Source organism: Primulina tabacum, chromosome 15, assembly GCF_025594145.1.
Source record: "Primulina tabacum isolate GXHZ01 chromosome 15, ASM2559414v2, whole genome shotgun sequence".
Lineage (NCBI taxonomy): Eukaryota > Viridiplantae > Streptophyta > Magnoliopsida > Lamiales > Gesneriaceae > Primulina > Primulina tabacum.
The window spans coordinates 35,769,560-35,791,773 of NC_134564.1; the positions used below are offsets into that span (position 1 = coordinate 35,769,560).

The following is a 22,214-nucleotide window of genomic DNA, read 5'->3' on the forward strand; positions in this document are numbered from 1 at the left end:
AAAAATAAATTGTTTGGTTACAGAAGTTTTTAGAGGGTATACCGTGAGCAACGAAATCAGGTTCTTCCCTGTTTTAGTATTGCAGTTCACTCAAAGTATCCTTGCCAATGCAACGTTTTGTTTTCCTCGAACATGTAGTATTTGGACAGAAACATAACATAATTTTCACTGTAACCTAAACTATGAACAAAAAAATTGAAAATATAATTGGAAAAGCTGGCTGTCAATATACAGCAACAACACTTGGAAAGCCGATACAGTCACTATACAAAGCATACATGATAGACTTCATTTAATTATCATCCCCTGGGTACATGAATTGCATCAACAGCTTTACTTACCAATTCTTCGAGTTGGCTGTTTGATGTTACGGAAGATTGTGCTTCATATTTTGCCGTGTCCATCAAAAAAGTAAAAGAAAACTTTAACTAGAACATCTCAATAGGACTGCTACCATACACCCCAGCAAAGCACCAGCAGAAACCTGTAGGTAATCAATTAATTAGCGACCTTCACCCACGACAAGGAAGGCAATAACACAGTGAAGAGATTTTTAATAATATCATTTCATATTCAGAGCACAGATATCTAACTAAAACCAGTGAGTTATAGGCTATAATTTACAAGGCCACTGTAATGAACAAAAGAGAAGGCATTCACTAAGACAGGGGAAGCAAATTGTCCTAGAATGTGTTTATATTGAGGTACTTGAAATCATCAATTTCAAGATCATTTTACTTGTCTGGGTGAATGTAATTTAAGTGAATTTTCAAATCCATTTCAGTGCTATCAACTCAAGCACAATTATTAACTAAGTGATGGATTTCGAATGTTTGTCAAATCAAATAACTACAACAAATCAAATCCATACAATCTTTGCATTTGCTTAGATGAACAGGTTCCATTTGGTAGATGGATTTGAATCATGGGTTTTAAATGATACCTACGTTGAACCTATTTGAAATATATTCATAACTTCAAAACTGTTCCATCATCAAATGCCTACAACAACTCAAATCCATACAATCTTAGTATACGTTCAGAAGAACAGGTTTCATTTGGTAGATGTATTTGAATAATGGATTTTAGATGATACCTACATTGAACATATTTGAAATCTATTCATAACTTCAAAACGAACACGAGCCATAATTTAAGCATTTATCGAATAAAATTTGATAATTAAGCTCAAACCAAAAAATGATAGTTTGAGTTCAAATTTTAAGTCAAGCCAAACTTGAGTTTAAAATTGTGAATTCTGAGCTTGCTAAAAAAATATGAAATCCAGCAATATGAGATTATTAGTATTTGGCTCGATCGACTCATTTTACGCCTACTTCAAAGCCACCTAATATGTTTGGCTGAAAAAGAGAGCAAGTATATCATAAATAGAAGCATGTGTGATCTCGGGCTCAAGCCAGCCACGTCAAATTAGGCCGTGTTAGGCCAACTTTATGAGGTTGCTCATACACTAATGAGCCAGCTCAAGTTTTAAGGGCATTTTTAATCAATGGATTAGAAGTTCTTTTTGGATACTCACAAATACACAAACAAGTGAATTCATAATAAAGAATGAAACATTCCTGAGTGAGGGGCAAATGAGACAACACGGGTGAAAAAAATGCAAACCACCATATCTCTGTTTCTTACACTTAAAAAATGCAAGTTCTCATGCAGGTGGGAGAAGCGACTAGTTTTCATTTACTCGACGCACTTGAGGCAATTATATCACAACCGGGCATGGACCATATGCACAAGCTAGCCATTGATTTCCCAGAGTAGGATGCCCAGCAGTAACAATTGAATACAACATATAAGACCATATTAACTTAGGTAAGGTATTCTGGAACACATTTTTAGCATAAGAAACATGTTGCAATGATGCCAAACAATATGAGTATGACTAATCGTACCTGAAGTGGAGTATGACCGAGTGAGTCTCGAAGAGGTCTGACGTTAGCAACAGGATGCTCAGGAGGTAATTCACAGACAATTTGATTCAATAACTGCAAAAATAAAACTATCATTACATGACAATAAGTTTGATTAAGTGTCCTGATAGTTTAATGGCGGCAAATATGAAGCAATTATCATAAGGCAGTGTTCTCTCAATTATTTCAGCTCCACGTGCCACAACAAACGACCTAGGGAATTCGACTACCTTAAGGAAACTAAAGGCGAAAAGGAACCAATAATAAACATGAAGAATCTTACTTCAGCTTGCCGACCAGCATGAAGTCTGATGCCAGTAGCATCATACATTACCTGATACATCACAATTAATAAGCAAGAAAAAAATAAGTCTGTTAACTAAGTATTTTGGCCCAAAAAAATCCAGTTGTGAATGATATGAAATGAAACATACGTAGATATATTCTGAATCTCTCTTAAGAGGAAGAGACTGTGAATAAGAGGGAATGTATCCCGTGACTGAACACAACTTCAGGAGTTGCAATAAGTATCCTAAACAGTATGTGTAGTTATACTTAATATGCCCACACCTTAAGCCTAAGGAGAACATTAGGGTTCTGTACGTTTCTTTTCATTGAGGAAAACATGATATAAATTAATAAAAAATCTTATATTAAGGCAAATGGCATATTCTCTATCTCCATTAGTGACACAGTCCTTAGGTAAAGAATTGTCTCGAGAAACAAACGAAGTCAAAACTAAGATTAGAACAGGCAATCATTTATGAATCTTGAATTCTGAGACAATTTTAAATGGAAATAATCCCCCATATCAACCACACACCAAAACTGTACAACCTCTGATGTAATTATTCATAAAAGACATAAACAAGCAGGTAATGCAAAAAGTATGAAGGAAACCTCGTTTAGAAAGTACATACAACACATGCCAGGACTACAGCAATGGCAAATGATGATTCCCCAGCTCCATCTTGCAGTCCAATAGCAGTAGCAAGAGCGGCAACAGTTGCTGAATGCGATGATGGCATCCCACCTGAACCCAACATCCTTTTAGAATCCCATTTTTTATCCTTCAACCTGCATGTCTAAGGGAAAATGTTGAAATATCAAACAAGAAACCGCAAGATAACAAGAGTAACTAAAAATTGCCCTTATGAGACAAGATGCTAATAAGCTACTGTACGATTTATGACCTAAAAAATTTGCACCAAAGCAACCAAGAAGAAGAGGTAGGAACAACTGAGCAAGATAAGAAACTAAACTGAAGTTCTTACTCTAAAAGGAAAAACTCACTAAATGAGACCCAAAGAAACCAAAAGCAGCAGATGAGACGACCGTGAAAAAGTAGAGAACTTTGGAACCTGTTGTGATTTATTATACATTCTAATATGTTAAAACCACTCAAACATGCAACTTGTGTGTTTCTTCAATATCTAAACACTTCCCAACAAGATTGGGAATAACCACGCGCATTCTCCAAACAAAATTCAATTGAATTTGCTTACAAACCAAGAGAAATCGTCACCACTCATGGGCGCTAATATCTGAGACAATAATTTCAAATTAGCAAGAAAATCAGGTAAGAAACAACCTTAATTTCAGAATGACACTCTGTCCGTGAAGCTACAAAATATTAAAAACCCATCAAATTGCAAAGGGAACAAGAAATAACATAGTGAATGCAAGTTATAATGAAAAAAGTTGTCACGGCCTCGCCTATAATCCAGCAATCAACAAATTAAACAATTTTACCAAATAAAGCATGTACCGCCATAAAAGATAAAAAAATTTCAACTTTTACGGGTAATTTGAAAATAATAATAATTTCAGTGGCCAAAATCAGATTCAACCAACTTCGTGAAGATTTAAATCGAAAGAAATGTGTAAAACCAAAAGTACCAAGTAGTGAAAGGCTTTAGAAACTGCGCGACAGCACACGCTAGGAAGGCCGAGACGAGAGGCAGATTGGCAGGGGCAACAGACGAACGGAGGCTCGCCGCAGCATCAGCGCCCGCCATCACCTCGAAACTAGATCGAAAAGATATGCAGATGATTCAAAATTTGCGATTTGCTCCGCCTTCCGGTTCCGATAGAGCGGCGATAATCGGCGAAATGCCGGGATCGGGATTCGGAGTTTTGATTGGGAGAAAGATTTGGGGAAGGTGAAGTCACGCGGGTGCAGTTGGGACGAATTAATTGTCATTGCATCTGACACCTATTGAAGTCTCTTGCAATTTTTCATCTTTTTTTATTACACACAATAATGTTTTTATTAGAAAACGTTAAAAATATTTTTTCAATTCCATAAAATTAAATGTGATATTTTCAGTCTTATCGTTTCAATTTAAAAAATTAATAAATTTCAATTTAAAAACAACAACTTTCTTTAGTACACCATACGCATCACAGAATGAATAACTAGTTTTAATTATAATAAAATGAAAATTAGATAAATTTATATATGAAAATTTTATAAAATATATAATTTTTAGAAAGTAAGAATATAAAATATATTGTTTGCCGGATTCAAGGGCAAGGCATTTACTAGTTGGGCCGATACTTTTTCACTCAGGCCCAAGTTGACATTATTGTGTATGAATTTGAGGTCCATCAGTTGTGAATTTGAGGTCTACGTGGGCCTTCTTCCGTTTAATATAAATCAATTTTATCATTTTCTTTGAACTAATCCGGTTTTGAGCAATTTTCTAAGTCTGATCTCAATGATTTCAGCTCGAAGAAGCTTTCCATATAGGAACTCCATGGATGAATTTCTATCTCCGTCAACTAATTGAAGAACTCTTACCAAAGGAACAAATAATTTCAAACAAAGTGTCATACTATTCCAAAAAACTCATCACAGCAAAGTAAGTCTATTTATCTTTGTTCGTCTATGATCATTTAAAGTTCTCCCGTATATCACTTGTAAATATGGTCATTTAAGTTAGCTTTTTTCTCAATCAAACTCGGCAATGTGAGGAAATTTGATGCAAACCTGATAACCTTCTCGTCAATGATAAAATCTTATGATGAGCATAAATGAAAATCGTAAAAGACTTGTTAGGTCGATGAATTTTTTAAATCTTGGAAGCTTGCCAATAATTTCAAGTATTAGATTAACGGTGTGAATTGCACATGAACTCCAAAAAACCCCAGGCCGTTTTTCTCTCATCAATTTAGCTGCAACTGTATTATTGATGGCATTGTTAGTTACAATCTGAGCAACATGAACTACTACTATTTCAACACACATGTCAACGTACTTAAAATAAGTCTAACTGCATGTGCCTTGTTTGAAGGCTTTTTAGACTCTAAAATGCAGTACATTCTTAATAATTTACATACAAATTAAATATTCTTCTTCTTTTTCTATCACTTCATGGGAATTGCATCTCCAGAGTTTATATGCGTAGATTTTTGTAGCTCGTAGTTCCATATTTTTCTCTGATGACAAACTATTGTAAACTTTGGACCAGAAAACATTTTATACCAGTATTTAGTATGTTGTATCAAGAAAAAATGCATCTGAATAGCTTCTGTAATGAGATAATGATTATGAACAACTTTTTGTTGAACCTTATATTTTTTCTTGGTGCAGTTCTTAGCGTTACACATTATAATTGTTGCCACTGGGAACATTTATCAGTTATAGCTTGTTATGACTTTAAACTTTCCACATGAGTTTCTCTTTACAATCAGTCTGTCTTGTCTGGGTGTTCATAACAAAAGTAAGTACATCATCTGAATAATATTTCATGGATAAAGGAAGCAGTAATAACATGTTGCACCAATTTGCATTTGATGTTTATCTGTTTGTTTGGACTGGACTTTAGCAAATCAAAATGTATTATGTACTATAACGTTTACTCTAGAATTTGCACTTCTTAATTTTACGGCAATGAACAGGCCCTCTTGGATGTGTACACTATTCAAAGGGAGACAGGAAAAATTTATGGCTTCATAGTTGGACTTGTTGCAGATCTAGTTAGCTTATGGAAGAACAGTCAGATCACTTGCCTATTTACTCGACAAGTACAAGGATGTTAAGATCTACTTTGTGTCGCCTGAAGTAGTAAAGATGAAGTTGAAACTGATTGGAGTTATAAGAACATATATTGGTTAACGTATATGAAAAGTGAATTTGTCAATAAAATTGCAGATTGGATCCAATTAGTAAATCCTTTGTGACTTTTTGGTACATCATTAATATTCCGATTTCAGGATGACATCAAAGATTATCTGACATCCAAGGGAGTTGAATGGGAAGAAAGTGCTGATTTAATGGAGGTTGCTTCAAAATGTGATGTGGTGTACCAAACTCAAAGATTTGAGGAAAGAATTGATCTCTATGAAGAAGCTCGGGGAAAGTACATAGTGGATCAGAATATCCTTGATGTGATGCAGAAACACGCAGTTGTAATGCATCCACTACCAAGGCTTGATGAGGTTAGGTTCTGGTTCCAGCTTCACAGCTACCTTCCATTTTGATTCAAACAACACGTTCCCTTCGACACGATTTTTTAATTATTATTCCTTGATTGATTTTAGATAACTGTTGATGTGGATGTCGATCCAAGGGATGCATATTTTAGACAAGCAAAGGATGGTCTCTATATTCGCATGGCTCTTTTGAAGCTCTTACTTCTTGGTTGGTGAGGCAGGAAGCAGAGACTTTTATATTGCTCGTTCTCGATATGTTTCTTGGTCAGCTATTCTTTTTTGAGATTGAAAGAAGAATCACGGGGTGATCGGATTTTTGTCTTATAGGCTCAATTTACCATTAACAAAGTTTTGGCATTGGTTTTCTTCTTGTTACTTGATTTTATTTTGATTACTTGATTTTTCTTGGAATTGGCTTGTCGAGCTGCATTTCTCTTTGTAATTGAAAGAATTACTTTAACTAACTAAATACTCAAGGTCCCATAGAAAATACTCGCGTTGACCTATGCCAAGAATCCCTGTTTCTTTTATTTGAAGGCCCATCTCGATTCGCATGTGTTGTATCTCAAAATTTAATTTTGTATGTCGGTGAAGTTGACACCTTTGATTCAAACAATTTTCTTCTCTGTAGTTAGTTAGCTATAGCAGTTTGTACAAGAACTGAAAATCAATCGCAAAAAATGGGTCTTTCGAAAAATTGAGTGTTAATTAATACCCTTTTTCTTAGTTCACAACTATTATTTCCTGTGTATCTTCTTCTTTCACTTGTTATACCAAAAAAAGTCGTGCATTTACTTTTGTTTAAATGAAGGAGACTAAGGAGAGACTCTTCGAAGCAGTGGGAGTGGAATTACCTTTTTCCAGTGAGTGCAACTTGGCGAAAACTCCGACCAAAGGCGCGGTATTATACGTGCAAGCCTCAGTCTGAGCAAAGTTACCCCTTCGATCTACGAAGTTATCGTCATCATCCGGTCCACCAACCAAGGCTCCTACAATAACATTCGGGTTCGGTTTCTGCCTTCCAAACCAGTTATCATATCCCTGCTTGCACCCAACAAAAACCTTGCTATCCTTGTGCGAATCCATGGATGCACCCCTATGGTGTACTCGACTGGGATAGACCGGTCCATAGCCGACCAGGTAACTCATTCCCATAGGATTCGAGCCAAGAATGTAGTGTGCTTGAGATTTGACGAATGAGATGATTTCGTCAGAACTCACCGAGTCTTTGTCACAGTTGAGTCTTCGGTTGGTGGATTGAAGATGATCGGAGTAGAGTGTGAGCAAGAATACTGCGGTGGAAACATACTGCATATTGTTCCATCTCCGGGTGTACAGTAGGCCGCCGAGGGTTCGGCGCACGTTGGTTGAGTTGTTCTTGTTCAGGCAAGCACAAATGTATTGTTCTCCCTTTGAACGGTACTGGTTGAGGATCTCCTTCTCTAGTTGGCTTTTGTCTTCCATTGGCAACTGGGAAAAATTTACAGAGGAAAACATTATGTAAAAAAGGAAAACATTATGTAAAAAATAGTGTTTTGAGCAGTAAAAAGAATTTTTTCCCTTTGTTGCATGCAATTGATTCTATATGACTATTTCTGAGACTGGAATTTTTATCTAAATATAAATTGTAATATAAGACTTCTACCCTTGTGGTTTCCCAATCTTTACTTCACATGGTAACATGGAGCTTAGAATGGAATCCCAATGATTGAATATGACTATGTTTGAATAATTATTATGCTTAGGAATTACATTTGAAGTCAAAATTAGACAACAAATTCTCTATCAAATATTGGAATTATTGGCCTTGTGAAGAAGATGTGAAAGTTAAAATACATGAATTCAACATGCATGAATTGCAAGCAATCATCAAATCCGATGCAACACCATATAACAAGATAAAAAAAAACATGCCATATTCTGAGAACTAGACCAAAAAAATTATTTTCCTACCATAGCGGCGATGATTTGAAGCCCTGCGTACTTGACATCCCAGCTAAATTCAGCAATGGCCCAAGTGATCCCACGAAAAGATTGCGCATTTTGAATGGCGTAATTCAAATATTGTGGTTCGTTGTCGGTAACCTTGTATAGCCACAAAGCTGCCCACAACAACTCATCTACGTACCCGCTCACCGACGGGTAGTATCCCTTCGCTTCTTTAATGCTGCGGTCATATTTCTCTCTGTATTTGTCACCAAATTCAAACAACTGCATGTACACAATTTCCCTCTATGTCACTGCACATAATTAACGCCTTTTAAAATTTAATTGATTTTTTAAAATGGGGTTGGGGTTTTTGTGAAACCGTTGAGGTAAGACCTGTTTCGCATGCTCCAAGAGAAGGTGTGAGTACTGTCGGTTTGTTTTCTTGAACACTATTGCCGCTGCCGCCATGGCAGCTGCGGTCTCCGCCGCCACTTCCGAACCTGGGTTCTTCTCGTCCACCTTATACGCTCGGCGGGAAGTCGTCATATCCTCCGGCCGCTGCCAGCATAGGTGATCGGTGTCACCATCACCCACCTAATTAAAGGGCCACGCCATTTTTTTTAAACCATCATCAAAATCTAACACTCCTTATTTTCTAAACTGACAAACAAGAACGACATAAAAAATCAGGACTTCAAATCTTTGACGCACGCAGGAAATAGGAAGCGTCTATTCTGTCGAAAATGCAATATTAATTCACCATAGACCAAAGAACATTAGGATGAGTGTGCGCTTTAATGAAGTAATCCGTTCCCCATTTGATCGCTTCAAGGGCATGCCGGAGTTGTCCCGCGGCAGCGATTTCATCCCGGAATTCAATGACACCCCATGAAAGCATTGTAATGGTAAACGCCATCGGAAGACCAAACTTTACATTATCACCTGCATCATAGTATCCCCCCACCAAGTCCACCTATTTCCAAGAATACACAGATGAAATTCCATTAAATTTCAAAAATAGTTGCAGAATATATTATGTGAAATGCCTGATGTTTTGAAGCATGTTAATGCAGCTTGGCATGGATATTCTGTTCTTGTTTTGCCCACTAATCTATTTAATTTGACATATGAGCACAACACAAAACAAACCTCTTGTTCGAGGCCATCGGTGAGGCCGGAGTGGTGGCGCCATGTCACTCTCTGATTGTACGGCAGGTGGCCCGATCGCTGCGCTTCGAAGTACATGAGACTTTTGGCTAGAGCATCTCCATAGTTGAAGGAATGAGAGACAGGAAGAATGGAAAATAAGAAAAGTAATTGAACTAGTAATTGGCATTGCCTTTTCCTCTCCTCCATTGCTTTCTTGTGAGCGAAATCTTGAAGTTTCTGTTAAATTTTGAGGCGATCTCTTCTAACGTTCTTCCTTTTTCTTCAAAGACATGATCTTGTCCTCTATATATAACATACGGGTGCCCGGTGATTTGGAGAATTATGCATGTTTTTAATGTTCTGTGATATTTGATTTCTTGAAATTTAGTTCACGATATATTGGATTTATGGCAATTTAACTGAGTAGCAACAACTAAGTATATATCAATTGATGTAAAACATGTCACTTATACAGGTGGCGTTGGATGAAGTACATGGAAAATAAATGAAAGTTGATCTGGAGAAAGATCCTACCGTTCATTTAGATAGCTAGTCTGTGTGTTTCATGTGCATAAAGTGAATTCAACACAGCTAACTGGTAAAGGAAAAACCAGATTTAATTTGAGCATTTACAGCATCTCCAATCACTGCCCAAATGAAGCAATGATTCGCTCCAACCACAAATGGAATCGGGCTTACTTGGAAATTTTTGTGGGCATATATATTTGTTTGTCTATAATATAAATATAAATCCTTGGTAGAATCGTTGGAACATTAGCAAATAAGGCAATCGATGGGAAGAAATGGTAAAGTTTGATTCATGTGTCTTGAAGCAGAAGTTGAGTCAAAAGTCGCGATCCCGGAAGTGGATTTTCTTTGAAATTTAATTTGATTTGTACTCATATTGTGTTTGAACTTCATTAGATTTTTTCTGCAACATTTTTAATTTTTGATTGAGATGTGAGATGCTAATTCAACATTATTTTGGTATCTTCAACGTTAACAATTAAAGACACTTAAAAATAGTTGCAAAAAATACGAACGATAGACTCAAAAAGAAAGTTTACATGACGTTATTCAGTGTGAGCAACTGAGCATAACGTTTTTAGCATAATTTGGTACATGAGATAAGGGAGAGATTGATAAATAATCCTCATAATCTCATGTTTGATACTTTTTTAAAAAGCTTATGATAATATCATGGGCCATTGATAAATAATTTTTTACAATAATAAAATGTCTCTTTTATTAAGTGTGATAATTTTAATTTAATGATAAAATACACTACAAATGACTTAATTGTCCTCAATTTATAAATGATTTTTATAAATCTATGTTAATAGGTAGAAATTAAAATCAAATAAATATTTTTATTTATTTTTATATATTATATAATATGATAATTATATAAATGAATTCGAGATAATTATATAAATAATTTTTATAAATATCAATAAAATTATTAGTACCACTCGATTAACCTTAAAAATTGATATTTGACTTGACTCACAAAATCAATGGCTCAATTATCATATTATATAATATATAAAATTAGGTAAAAATAAATAAATCATGCAAGCACTATTGACGCATGAACAGATAAAAAATATGAACTCAAGCAACAACTTTGAAATTATAAAATTTATTATGATAATGTTAATTTCGTCATTACAATCTAATATATAAATTTAATCACTCTTATTAAAATTATACCAAACATTAAATATAATATCATACATCTTATTTATCATTAACTTATCCTTATATTATATATCACATGTTTATCCTATCATATGTACCAAACTATGCCTTAAAATTGTCGGAATCATAGGTCTAAACATAAAGTAAATCAGGGATTATTAAATTACAATAATGAAAAAGAAACTTTTCTCTAACCTTTTTTCAGATTAAATTATCCTTTAATCTTTGGACGTCGAACGCATGAATGAACAAGGTGACTCTTTTTCATTATTACAAGTGTCAATTGACGTAACAATTGAATTATAGTATTTAAGGGTTTATTAGTTTTGGATTCATCTTGATAACCATAGTAATTCAATCCCCGAATGTACAAACTAGCTTGGAAAAAAAAAAGAGACATGAAATTAACAAGCTGGGCCATTTTCAATTGGTGGGTCTCCACTCTTCAGATTGGATTCGGACTCTAAAAAAAGATGGGTCTAACAGCAGCTCAATCAAACCGCTCGATTGGTAGGGTCGGCCTGACAAGACAATGTTTACCCCAACCTCGCAATGCTCAGATTTCATGGTCTCTTGTTAATATAATTTATTGTCATCTTACCATGCTGATTAGTATAGCTTAAAACACTGTCATCGCTAAATTTACTAGATCATCATTGCATTTAATCCAAATAAACCAAACAATATTAGAAAACTCGAACAATGTCAAAAACCATAGACGAAGTCATTTTTATGAATATATAAAAAAGCTTTAAGAGGGGTTGGGCATCCATCCTGCCAGCCCTCTCTACCTCCACCACTACAACAAACAAGAATGTCGATTGAGAAGACCTCTCCAAAGGCATTCTGGTTGATGGAATTGATGAACATTAGACCAGTAATCATAAGTTCGATTCTTCCTATAAACAATTTTTCGGACTTGCCAGTACGATTTATGTAATTAACATGGTTTGCAAGATATTGCGTTGACCAAGGATATATCCAATACTCACTGAAGAGTAGCTAGTGAACGTGAGTTCTCACGTCATTAAAAAAAATGTTGTTAGAGAAACATCAAATAACATTGAACCCATGACAATTATTTACCAAGGAACTAACTTCAGTTTCAGCCCATATCATTCCTTTGTTTCTTCTGTATTATACACTCCAGGACAAGTAGCAACCATCCAAAAACAGGAACTAAACAAGACAAAGAAAACAAGTGACACATTGCACATATAAATATAGGGCACTGCTAATACTGAGTTTGCTAAGAATAATTAGCAAAGATGTGACTTTCAAGTTAGATTCTTACAAACCCAATATACTATAGCAAAGCAATCTAAACTGTGCTTAAAAAAGTTGAACAAACCGACTTGTATTAATTTCACGTCTTGCCATTATCATCATCCCAGATATGCAATGGTACCTCCAGTCTGGTGCAGCATTGCATCTATTTCATCACCATCCTCCATTTCCAGCTGAAAAGTTTTAAGTACAAATTGTTAGTATGTTTGGACGCTATAAGATCATCTCCAACCAACTTCACTATTTTAGCAAATGATTTGCACCGAAGTATAGTAATTTATGTAGCAAATATCATACAACACATCTGAAAACACCTAAAAATCATAAAACCCCATACATTCAGGCGGTGAACCACCTGCAAAAGAGGCAAATGTACCTCTTTTTAAACACAGAGTTAAACGAGGTTTTTTATTTTATACATAGGAGATTTCATGTTTTTTTATATTTGGCAAGAGGATAAATAAAAAAACACCATAATTTCTGCATCAAACACAAAATTAATCTTCAATTCATCTACTTCAAACTTTAATGTAAAAATAATATTCTCAAAACTTCTAACCATTTACTTTACAACAATTATTTTATCTCACTAATCGCCAATTTATAATTACATCAACATATTAAATCTATGTTTAATTTGATTTAATCTGACTAATATAATAATTTATTTTCTACTTTATACTAATTATATTGAAAAGTTATACTAAACTTACAAATGAAAGTATATGAAGGAAAAAAATGAGTATTTGCGTGATGAACAGTATTGTGCCATTCACATCCTTCCTATGCACGAGGATGGTGCCCCAGTTGGAATGCAAGACCAAGAGCCAAAATAGCTTTGGCTGTGGGTTAGAGATGCACTAAGCATCAATATTTCAGAAAATGAGTGAGATATGAGACCTCATCTGGAGTTTGTTCCCCTCGGAGACGACGACCATCAAACAGAAAAGCAATAGAATTGAAATCCACAGATTGTCGGTCACAATAGGCATTCATAAGCTTCTTCAGCTGAGTATTCTTCTTAATCCTGAAAAAAACTTCGTTTCCATCCTACAAAAAACACCCGGATCAGGCACTTGGTTATTCAGCTTCCCAGCATCCAAAAACCAAAATGTAATGGACAATCAAGTCTTGGCATAAAGTCTAATGACAAGGATCAATAAGAATGACTTCAGATGTTCAGAAGAATGACTTCAAATGTTCAGATGGAATTTTTCTTTTTGCCCTGCAACAGTTATACTAAAACTGACCAAATTTCATAATAACATATAAACACGGTGAAATTTCACAGAAAAATGTTTTTCAAATGGGTTTTAAAATTTTCAGCTACGTGGAATCCTTGGGATTGCCACAAGAGTTCAAACATTGGGCAGGAAATCACGGCCCTTTTAAGCTCACCAACGATTCAATTAACTCTGCAATAATGATAAGGGCTCCGATACATTTTTGAGACTGCTTCAGGTAGCTAAATAAAAAATGAACTGAATATTGGGTGAACAGGACTTTTTTTGCAGCCTTGTTCTAGAGCATCTGTTTCACATGAAAACGCTTTTCTCATTTGTTGGGCAGGAGGGTGGCATTAATTATCGTAACCAAAATATGCAAACAGTAATACATTGACATAAAAGATTGTGCTTGGTTACTAAGGCGTAGAAGAGCAGATTAAAGAGCTTCAATTAAGGGGAAGACAATCAAATTAGCAGACTGATTGTCCATTTGTCCATCATGATTCCTGTCAGGTGGAATTCACCTGTATACAACAAAACTTTTACACAACTTCATTTATTTTTGTATCTTTTACTATTTAATAAAGTAAGAGCACCCTATAGAAGATGTCATGGTCTCTTGGTGAGTCATGTCATTTTCTAAGTTTACAATTACCATTATCCCTTTCCCAATTACGCTGTACAATCAGAAATCTCGCAATAAAAAAATCCTTCAATCCATATGAAATGTTCACCCCAACATTCTCCTTCAAACTTTTCCAACACTGAAAAATTCCAAAATACGCCAATCAAATCTCAACCCTAGCCATAAGAAATCCTTCGATTCCTCGACCACCTCTCTGTTACTTCTTCTTCAAATTTGTCCAACTGAAAAATTCCATCCGAGACCCCAACTGATTCTACTGCTAAAAGTGAGTTTATTTATCATCATATAATTGTTACTGTTTTCTTTTTTCAGAATCCTACAAGGCAGAGTTCCTGGAACCAGAAGCCAGCCAAAGGTACCAATAGAATAGATATACGAACAATAACTCTCCTATATGGTTGAAAAGTCCAATCATAAATCATCTAACATCCATCAATCACGTAGAATTTCAACAACTAAAAGTAAATCGAATCAAACAAGAAACTAAAAAAATAGAAATTCAGCTACAGTCATGACTTCATAATCATCAAAAAAATCAAAGTGAGAAAGCGAGACCTGGCCTTTGACTTTGAGATTGATGTGTCCCGCCGGATCGGTGGGCTTCTTCTCATCTTCTACGCTCGACATTTTTTTCTGCAGTCTTCGATTTTATTCTTCTTCTTCGACGAAACAGGGTTTTAGCTTTCACTCTCCTGTGTTGGGAATTACAGTTTTCTTTAAAATTAAAATAAATTAAATAAATTAAAAGATCGGGAATCGACTAAAGATAGTGTGGCTGTGAATTTGACGGTTCGGATGCTCTCGAAAATCCACGGTCAAGATTCCGATTTCTTAGGTCCGAAACGACGTCGTCGCATTGGAATTTTCCTATATGCGATTATGCGAACGTCGATAAATATGCCGCGTCATTTGTAAGCGAAGTACCAAAATTGAGTAGGGATCCTTGAAAACATGAGAATGTAGAAATTATTTACATTTTCGCCCCTTAATTTTGACTTGTCATGTTAATAAAAATTCCTTTTATCAAAATAAGAGTATAAACTAATGTTTACAACCTTAAAAAAATTATGAATTTCTCTCTCACAAATGAATTTACAAACAACTCGAAATAAATATATGGAGAATATAACAATTATTTAACTAATGATATGAGTACTCAAAATGTGTCATGAGTAGGGATGTATATTAACTAAATCATTTAAAAAGCTCGGCTCGATAAAAATTTCATTTGAGTTCATTTGTTAATCATATCAAGTCAAACTCAAACTCGATTTTGAGCTCGAAAATTTAATCAAACCAAGATCAAGCCTACGGATATTCGGTTCGTGAGCTTGCAAACATGTTAAATAATAAGCTCGCAAACATGTTCAATAATAGGCTCGCGAACTCGAGCTCGGCTTGTTTAGGTGGCTCATAAGTTTGAGCTCGACTCGTTTAGATGGCTCGTAAGCTCGAACTTGGCTCGTTTATTGAGTTGACAAATAAACATATTAATAATAATATCAATGTAATGAATTGAACACAAAACATAGTTGAAAAAAGATGAATTTACACCACATAGTCACGATTACTTTTTTTATCTTACTTGCATATCATTATACTAAAAAAGTTCTTTAAAACATAATAAATTAACATAAATACACCAAGTTATTTTTTTTTCTCAAAAATTTTACATCACTAATTCATATACATGTTAAGTAAATTTACAAAATATTATCCTAAAATATTATATTAAATTGAATATAATGAATTTATATTGATTAAAAATTAAAATTTATTTGGAACACTGCGAGTGGAATATTGAAGGAGTGAAGTTGTTGCAACGTTATTTATATGGAAATATCTGTGTATGACGAATATTTGTTATCTGGATGATAGATATACTATTTTTGAATGTTCAATAATATCACGAGTTTATGTTTTTTTAGTTGTTATTTTTGTCGTTTTGGTTATTTATGAATGAATATATATTTTTATGTCTGATTTAAATTAGTTAATAGACATAATTAATTTTTAACAAGATCGAATCAAGTTCAAACTCGAGCTCAATTCTATGCTTTACAAGCTCGAAAACGAGCCGAGCTCCAGTCAAACTTGTTAAACATGATAGACGACCTATTAACGAATCAAGCTCGAACCCGATTTGATTAACATGATACACGAGCTTTTAACGAGCCGAGCTCGAGCTTTTCTCGAGTTTAGTAATTTCAATACAAACCGAGTTTCAGCCTCAAACAATCTAAAACGAATCAATCTCAAATTTGATACAGTTTAGTTTGGTTTGGAACGTTTGCATCTCTAGTCACGAGTAAACAATAAATGTTACTTTCACGTAGATGTGTGTTAATCTGGATTGTATATTAAAACTCTCCGGTTGAGCGTCAGAAAAAGAAAGCTAGTTACAATGTTGTTAAATCTGGAACGAACATTCAATAAATGACAATAAAACTAATTATGTCATTATGGTCGAAATTGTGTGCAATTTTATAATTTAAACAAGTTTTGTGGAAATCTCGAAAGCTAGACATGAAAGGCTAACCTTTCAGTGAGCCTTTTTGTTTGGTTTATTCGAACTAGTTCCTAGCCGCTGCTGCTCCACATTCTCAGCCACGTGGGTCACACAGCTTATTGTTGATTTCGTATTGGGCCTGTTTTTGAATAGAAATTAAACAAGCCCACCATCCATTTCTAGCCCATTCGGTCATCTAGGAATTTATTTCTGGGCTAAACAAAGGTTAGTCCCCAATGAAGCCCGCCATCCATTTATAACCCATTGGACCGTCTAACAAATATTTTTGGGTTAAACATGATATTGTGTTTGGATCGATAGATTTCAAATAAATCTGTGTTGTTTATCAAAGTAAGACCATAAATTCAAATTTATATATTACATTTTTATATAATATTCATGTTAATTATGATGTATTTCAATTTCACCCAATAACAATTTCATTTTAAATACATTATACTTTATATCACTGGTGTGTAAATAAATAATGTGTAATTGTTTTTATAAATGCATTTTCTATGTAATATTTTCTTGATTTTTTCATACCTAATGAGATTAGGTTTGATTACGTTTGAGAATGATTATAATTGTGTTAAGTTTGCTTTATTTGCCCAAATTAAATACTTTTGTAAATCGTTTTCACAAAACATTAAAAGTAGGTACATTATTGAGATACTCAGGCACTATATTACTTGATTAAGTCTATTGTGAGATGATCTTACAAATCTTTATCTGTGAGACGGGTCAACCTACTGATATTCACAATAAAAAAATAATATTTTTAGCATAAAAATTAATATTTTTTCATGAATGACCCAAATAAAAGATTCGTCTCACAAAATACGATCCGTGAGACCGTCTCACACAAATTTTTGGCTACCTAAATTGGATATTAGTTTATCTTTAAACAATTTAAAATAAATTTATCCAAATATTTTAAAAATAATATCATTAAACTTATAAACCTATACTTGTATATTTACATACATAAAAATGGACGATTTTACTTTGCTGAAAGGGTGACGTCACACGCTTCCGTCGTCCTTAGTTTCTCTTCTTTTGTTTTGTTTTTTTTGGGTTAATTAATCAACCGCCTCTTCTATCCGGGAATTAACTAGACACCGTCGTTATGCATCCCCAACTGTCATTTTCTATCTCCAATCTAGGGATATAATCGAGTCGAGTCGAGTCGAATTTTTGAATGTTTGAGCTTGGTTCGTTTACAATCGAGCCGAGCTCAAGCTTTATTTAACGAACATATGCATAACTCACGAGCTTATTCAAACATTTATCGAGCCTAAACAAACTTAATAAATATGAATTATACATTTAAATTTTCATTAAATTAATTAAAAAATAAATTATATATTTTAAAAAAATAATATTCTTATTAAAATTTTAAAATTTATTATAATAAATAAATTTAATAGATTTTTTATATATTTCATAAATAATATACAAAATCAATAAATCAAATATCAAAACTATTATTTTTTCATCAACTTACCAACGAACATGTTTATGAGCTAACGAGCCGAATACCAAGCTCAAACGCACTTCTATCGACTCTAGCTTCGAATTACTCATAAACCATTTGTCAACAATCCCACTTCTTATCTGGGTTAATTTATCCCCACACATATATTAATGGCTCGCTCGATTTTGGCTTTCATGCTAATCTTTTTATCCACCGTTTCTTGCAATCGTGTTCAATCTGAAGAAGGGTATGTAGAAGCAGAGATATCGAGAAAGGGGCTTGATTTTCTCGAGAATTTGCTGATAGAAAAGGCAGAGTATTCATTAACTCCATTGGAGCTTCCCAAGATTGAGAAGTTTGTGAAAATCCCAGTTTTAGGTAACGTTGAGACGGTTCTTTCCAACATCACAATTGAAAGAATACACGTGACTAACTCTACTGTGCACAAACCGGAGATACTGGGATTGTTATGGATGTTTCAGGTGCATTTGCAAATTTGACTATGAATTTGAAGTATTCGTACACTACTTGGCCACTTCCCATTTCGGTCTCCGATCAAGAAACTGCTACTGTTCGTGTATGATGCTTACATGAATTGTTTGTTCGATTTATTTTATAAGTTGAGATCAAAGCGTGGATGATTTGAGTTGTGGAATCTACTGATTAGTTTACTTTTGGCAAGAACAAGAATATTATGTCAGCATAATGCATAGAAGGATTAGGTGTGGCGAGGGGTGGCAGATGAAGATATGTTCAATTTCTATGACCCTCTTTAGGTACAGTGCACCAACTAGTCCTAAAATTGAATTTGCCGGTCGTCCATGACTGGATGTGTTGTGTTTGTGTCCCTGCTCTGTTTCGAGATTGTCAGCAGCTGTTCCGCGTATCTACCGCACTGAAATGAAGAAAATTAGAAGTGGATTTTTAATGTAATTTGATATGCGCAAAAGGATCATAGTTCTTGACAATAGTGGTTTTTGAATCCAGACCACCTAGTTGGAGTGAGGATGTCATTTAAAAACTGCAGTAGGCTTATTAGGAATCCCGGGCACAGGGAAACCTCAACAAAGGAAAATATGCAAAACAAAGACTGAAAAGAGTGTCAGGCTTATTTTTTTGCAAATAAAAAAGATGGTGCAGTTGTTTTTCCATTTTGATTAAATAGCAAAATTATTAAATTCACTAGCTTTGATCCAATTTCTCACACAAGTGGATGACTCTTAAGTCATGAGCATGTTGAGAAATTTATAATATCTAAGCAACAATGTAAACAAGTTTTTGTTGCGTGTTATGCACTGTTCACACTCAAGCATGTGGTGTTGTCTACGCAGGCTGATGCCAGAATTCAACCATCAGTAATTTTTAAATTTTTAAAGGGGAATCGATCATTGTTTTAATTTGAATAAATGTGTTGGTGCTTTAGATGCTGATATGGTTGCAACTATGTTAAAACGATCCTTTCGAAGGCATCACTTCTCTAAGTTGGGTTCTGCATTGTCCTCTTAGTCTTATAAAATAAAATTGCTCTGAGCTCATTTCTTTCCACAAATTTCTCCTTTTTAAGCCATTGGGTTTAGTGACAAAATCTGTGAACCCTAGACATGAAATCATACACTCATCATCAAGTTGACTTTGTATTGAGGCATGATGAATTTTGCTTCTTCAAAGGTTGAAGGACTAGAAGTTGGTCTCTCTCTCTCAGTTTGAAGACTATACAGGGATATCCTAAGCTTTCTCTTCTGGATTGTGGATGCTACGTCAATGATGTTTCTATACATTTGGATGGAGGATCGTCATGGTTTTATCAAGGGTGTGTTTTCTCATGCGGTTCTTTTGACTTTTGAGGTTTATAGATCTTCTTTGATTTTTCCCCACCAGATGTTGACTACATGTATAATATGAATATCAAAATTTTACTTGTTTCATTTTCTTATCCTAAGTATGTTAGAAGCGGTATCTTTATGTACTTTAGGAATTTGATTTATGGGCTTAAGCATCAGCTTCCAACAATCTATTTATGTCTTCTACTTCTTTTGTCTTGTTGTTTAGGGGTTCTTCATACTTCAAACCTTTGTTATTATTACTCCTCGTAGCTTTTAATGCTTTAAAAATTATTTCACTTACTGTTTCCAGGTTAGTAGATGCTTTTGAGGATAAAATCAGTTCTGCAGTTGAAGATGCTGTTTCTAACAAAATAAAAGATGCGGCGGCCAAGCTTGAAACTTCATTACTGTCTCTTTCTAAAGAAATATCAGTTACTGATATAGCTATTCTGAGTTTCACATATATCGATGAGCCGGTATTTAGTGAATCATTTGTTGAACTGAAAATGACCGGGTTGGTCTCTTCCAAGAATGGTGTCGAGCTTTTGAACCACTACCATAGACCATCACAGGATTCAGTTTCATGCATGCAAGAAGATAAGATGGCCAAAATTTCTTTGCATGAAGATGTTATCTAGTCAGCATCGTCAGCTTACTTCGAGGTAAGTTTTTTTCTTTAGTTTTTCTTTTCTCGGTAGCCTACTTGAAGTGATTTGTTGGGCTTCATTACGTAATTTGGTTGTTGCTTTCTTTTTTTTCTTTTTCATTTTTATCGGTATTGGTTGTTGCTTTCTTGAAAATAACATAACATATTTATTGACTTATCTACGACTAAAAGTCGTGGTTTTTCAAAATAGGTAGGCAAGATGCATTGGATGGTTGATAAATTACCAGATCAATCCCTCTTAAACACAGCTGAGTGGAGGTTTATTATACCTCGGTTGTATAAGAAGGTACCCAAATCACGACATGAATTTGAACATTTCCATTTCGTCTCCATCTACCGTAAAAGTTGGGAGACCAGAATATCAAGGCAATGATACCCTTAAATTTGGTGATTGATGTTTTGGATATGGAGGAATTGATAACGGTATTGTGCATTTCCATGGTAAGCCAAGAGAACAGGTCAAATGAATCTGATTACCTCAGGTTGAACTTTGTGCATTTTTCTGGGATCTTATTTTGTATAGATATTGTCTCATGCTGAATATTATGGTTTTTTCCTCTACAGATGATTGATGTTTCTGCGGTTACTGAAATTTCAAGAAATTCTGTGACTGGAAATATTAAGTTAAATAATTTCTGTCTCTTGAGTGGAGCAATATTGGAGATCTGCACATGCATTTAATCCAGGTATTGGCTTGGAGATACCAAATTCTTCAGATTGGTTTGGTTACTATTTAGCAGTCACAACTTTAACTATGAGAATATAAGAACTGCGACAATTAGGAGTCAATGACAACCCGGTGGATACCTGAAGGAAGTGGGAAATAACTAGTGCTATTGGAGGTGGTTGCTGGTTAGACAAAGCCGTGTTGGCATTCTGTTTTTCTTCTTTTATGACCTGTTTTCCTCCTTTTATGGCTGGTCGTTATTGAGATATGTTTCACGAGATTATTGTTTGTAAATAATGTTCTTCTGCTAAGCCCTGAACTGTCTATCTTCGCAGACGTTTATGTCCAGCGTGCTCAAAACCGTAGTCTTGCCTTACATAAATATGAAACTGCGTGAAGGATATGCGCTGCCAGAGTTCCATGGTCACGGGCTTCAAGACACCCAAATCCTCTTCACGGACTCGTGGATGGTGATACGCAGCGACACAGGGACTGCGAAACTATTCAATCTTATTTAGTTGCTGCTCACTCACGACTCCGTGCAAGAACACGGGGACTGAAGAGATTAGCTCAGGACATGCTTCCTCCATGCAACGCTGCGTGTGTTGTATTTCTATATTTGTATAAATTTAATGATCCCTTCATGTTTTTTATTTATTCACTAAATGGTTTCAAAATTGTAAAATGCACTGTTGGCAGCAAGAACAATTATTGTTTTTGATGTTTTTGCATAAAAGATTGGCGAAAAAATTACGGGTTCTTGCA

General features: G+C 34.7%; 4 protein-coding genes and 1 pseudogene across 4 annotated transcripts; 2 read left to right on the forward strand and 3 right to left on the reverse strand.

Moving 5' to 3' along the window:
• Positions 1-98: 98 nt before the first annotated feature.
• LOC142526780 (uncharacterized) lies at positions 99-4,154 on the reverse strand. Its single transcript, XM_075631364.1, has 5 exons — positions 3,831-4,154; positions 2,852-3,008; positions 2,215-2,265; positions 1,914-2,006; positions 99-484 (listed from the first exon to the last, which is right to left on the reverse strand). Exons 1-5 carry the CDS (start codon positions 3,947-3,949, stop codon positions 425-427), a joined length of 480 nt encoding a protein of 159 aa, XP_075487479.1. The 5' UTR covers positions 3,950-4,154; the 3' UTR covers positions 99-424.
• A 1,529-nt stretch (positions 4,155-5,683) lies between these two features.
• On the forward strand, positions 5,684-6,729 carry LOC142526142 (aspartate carbamoyltransferase 3, chloroplastic-like). Its single transcript, XM_075630400.1, is given in 5 exon segments — positions 5,684-5,743; positions 5,835-5,909; positions 5,911-6,027; positions 6,150-6,374; positions 6,477-6,729. Coding segments are annotated over 5 exon segments (585 nt in total). The 3' UTR covers positions 6,585-6,729.
• A 247-nt stretch (positions 6,730-6,976) lies between these two features.
• Positions 6,977-9,863, reverse strand: LOC142528054 (endoglucanase 11-like). The gene is made up of 5 exons (XM_075633100.1): positions 9,447-9,863; positions 9,058-9,270; positions 8,691-8,891; positions 8,322-8,579; positions 6,977-7,838 (listed from the first exon to the last, which is right to left on the reverse strand). The coding sequence occupies exons 1-5, from the start codon at positions 9,651-9,653 to the stop codon at positions 7,170-7,172; spliced, it is 1,548 nt and encodes a 515-aa protein (XP_075489215.1). The 5' UTR covers positions 9,654-9,863; the 3' UTR covers positions 6,977-7,169.
• Positions 9,864-12,338: 2,475 nt separating this feature from the next.
• On the reverse strand, positions 12,339-15,040 carry LOC142527141 (small ubiquitin-related modifier 2-like). Its single transcript, XM_075631865.1, has 3 exons — positions 14,862-15,040; positions 13,335-13,484; positions 12,339-12,607 (listed from the first exon to the last, which is right to left on the reverse strand). The coding sequence occupies exons 1-3, from the start codon at positions 14,931-14,933 to the stop codon at positions 12,533-12,535; spliced, it is 297 nt and encodes a 98-aa protein (XP_075487980.1). The 5' UTR covers positions 14,934-15,040; the 3' UTR covers positions 12,339-12,532.
• A 3,378-nt stretch (positions 15,041-18,418) lies between these two features.
• Positions 18,419-22,208, forward strand: LOC142526968 (putative BPI/LBP family protein At1g04970; annotated as a pseudogene).
• The last annotated feature ends 6 nt before the right edge of the window (positions 22,209-22,214 follow it).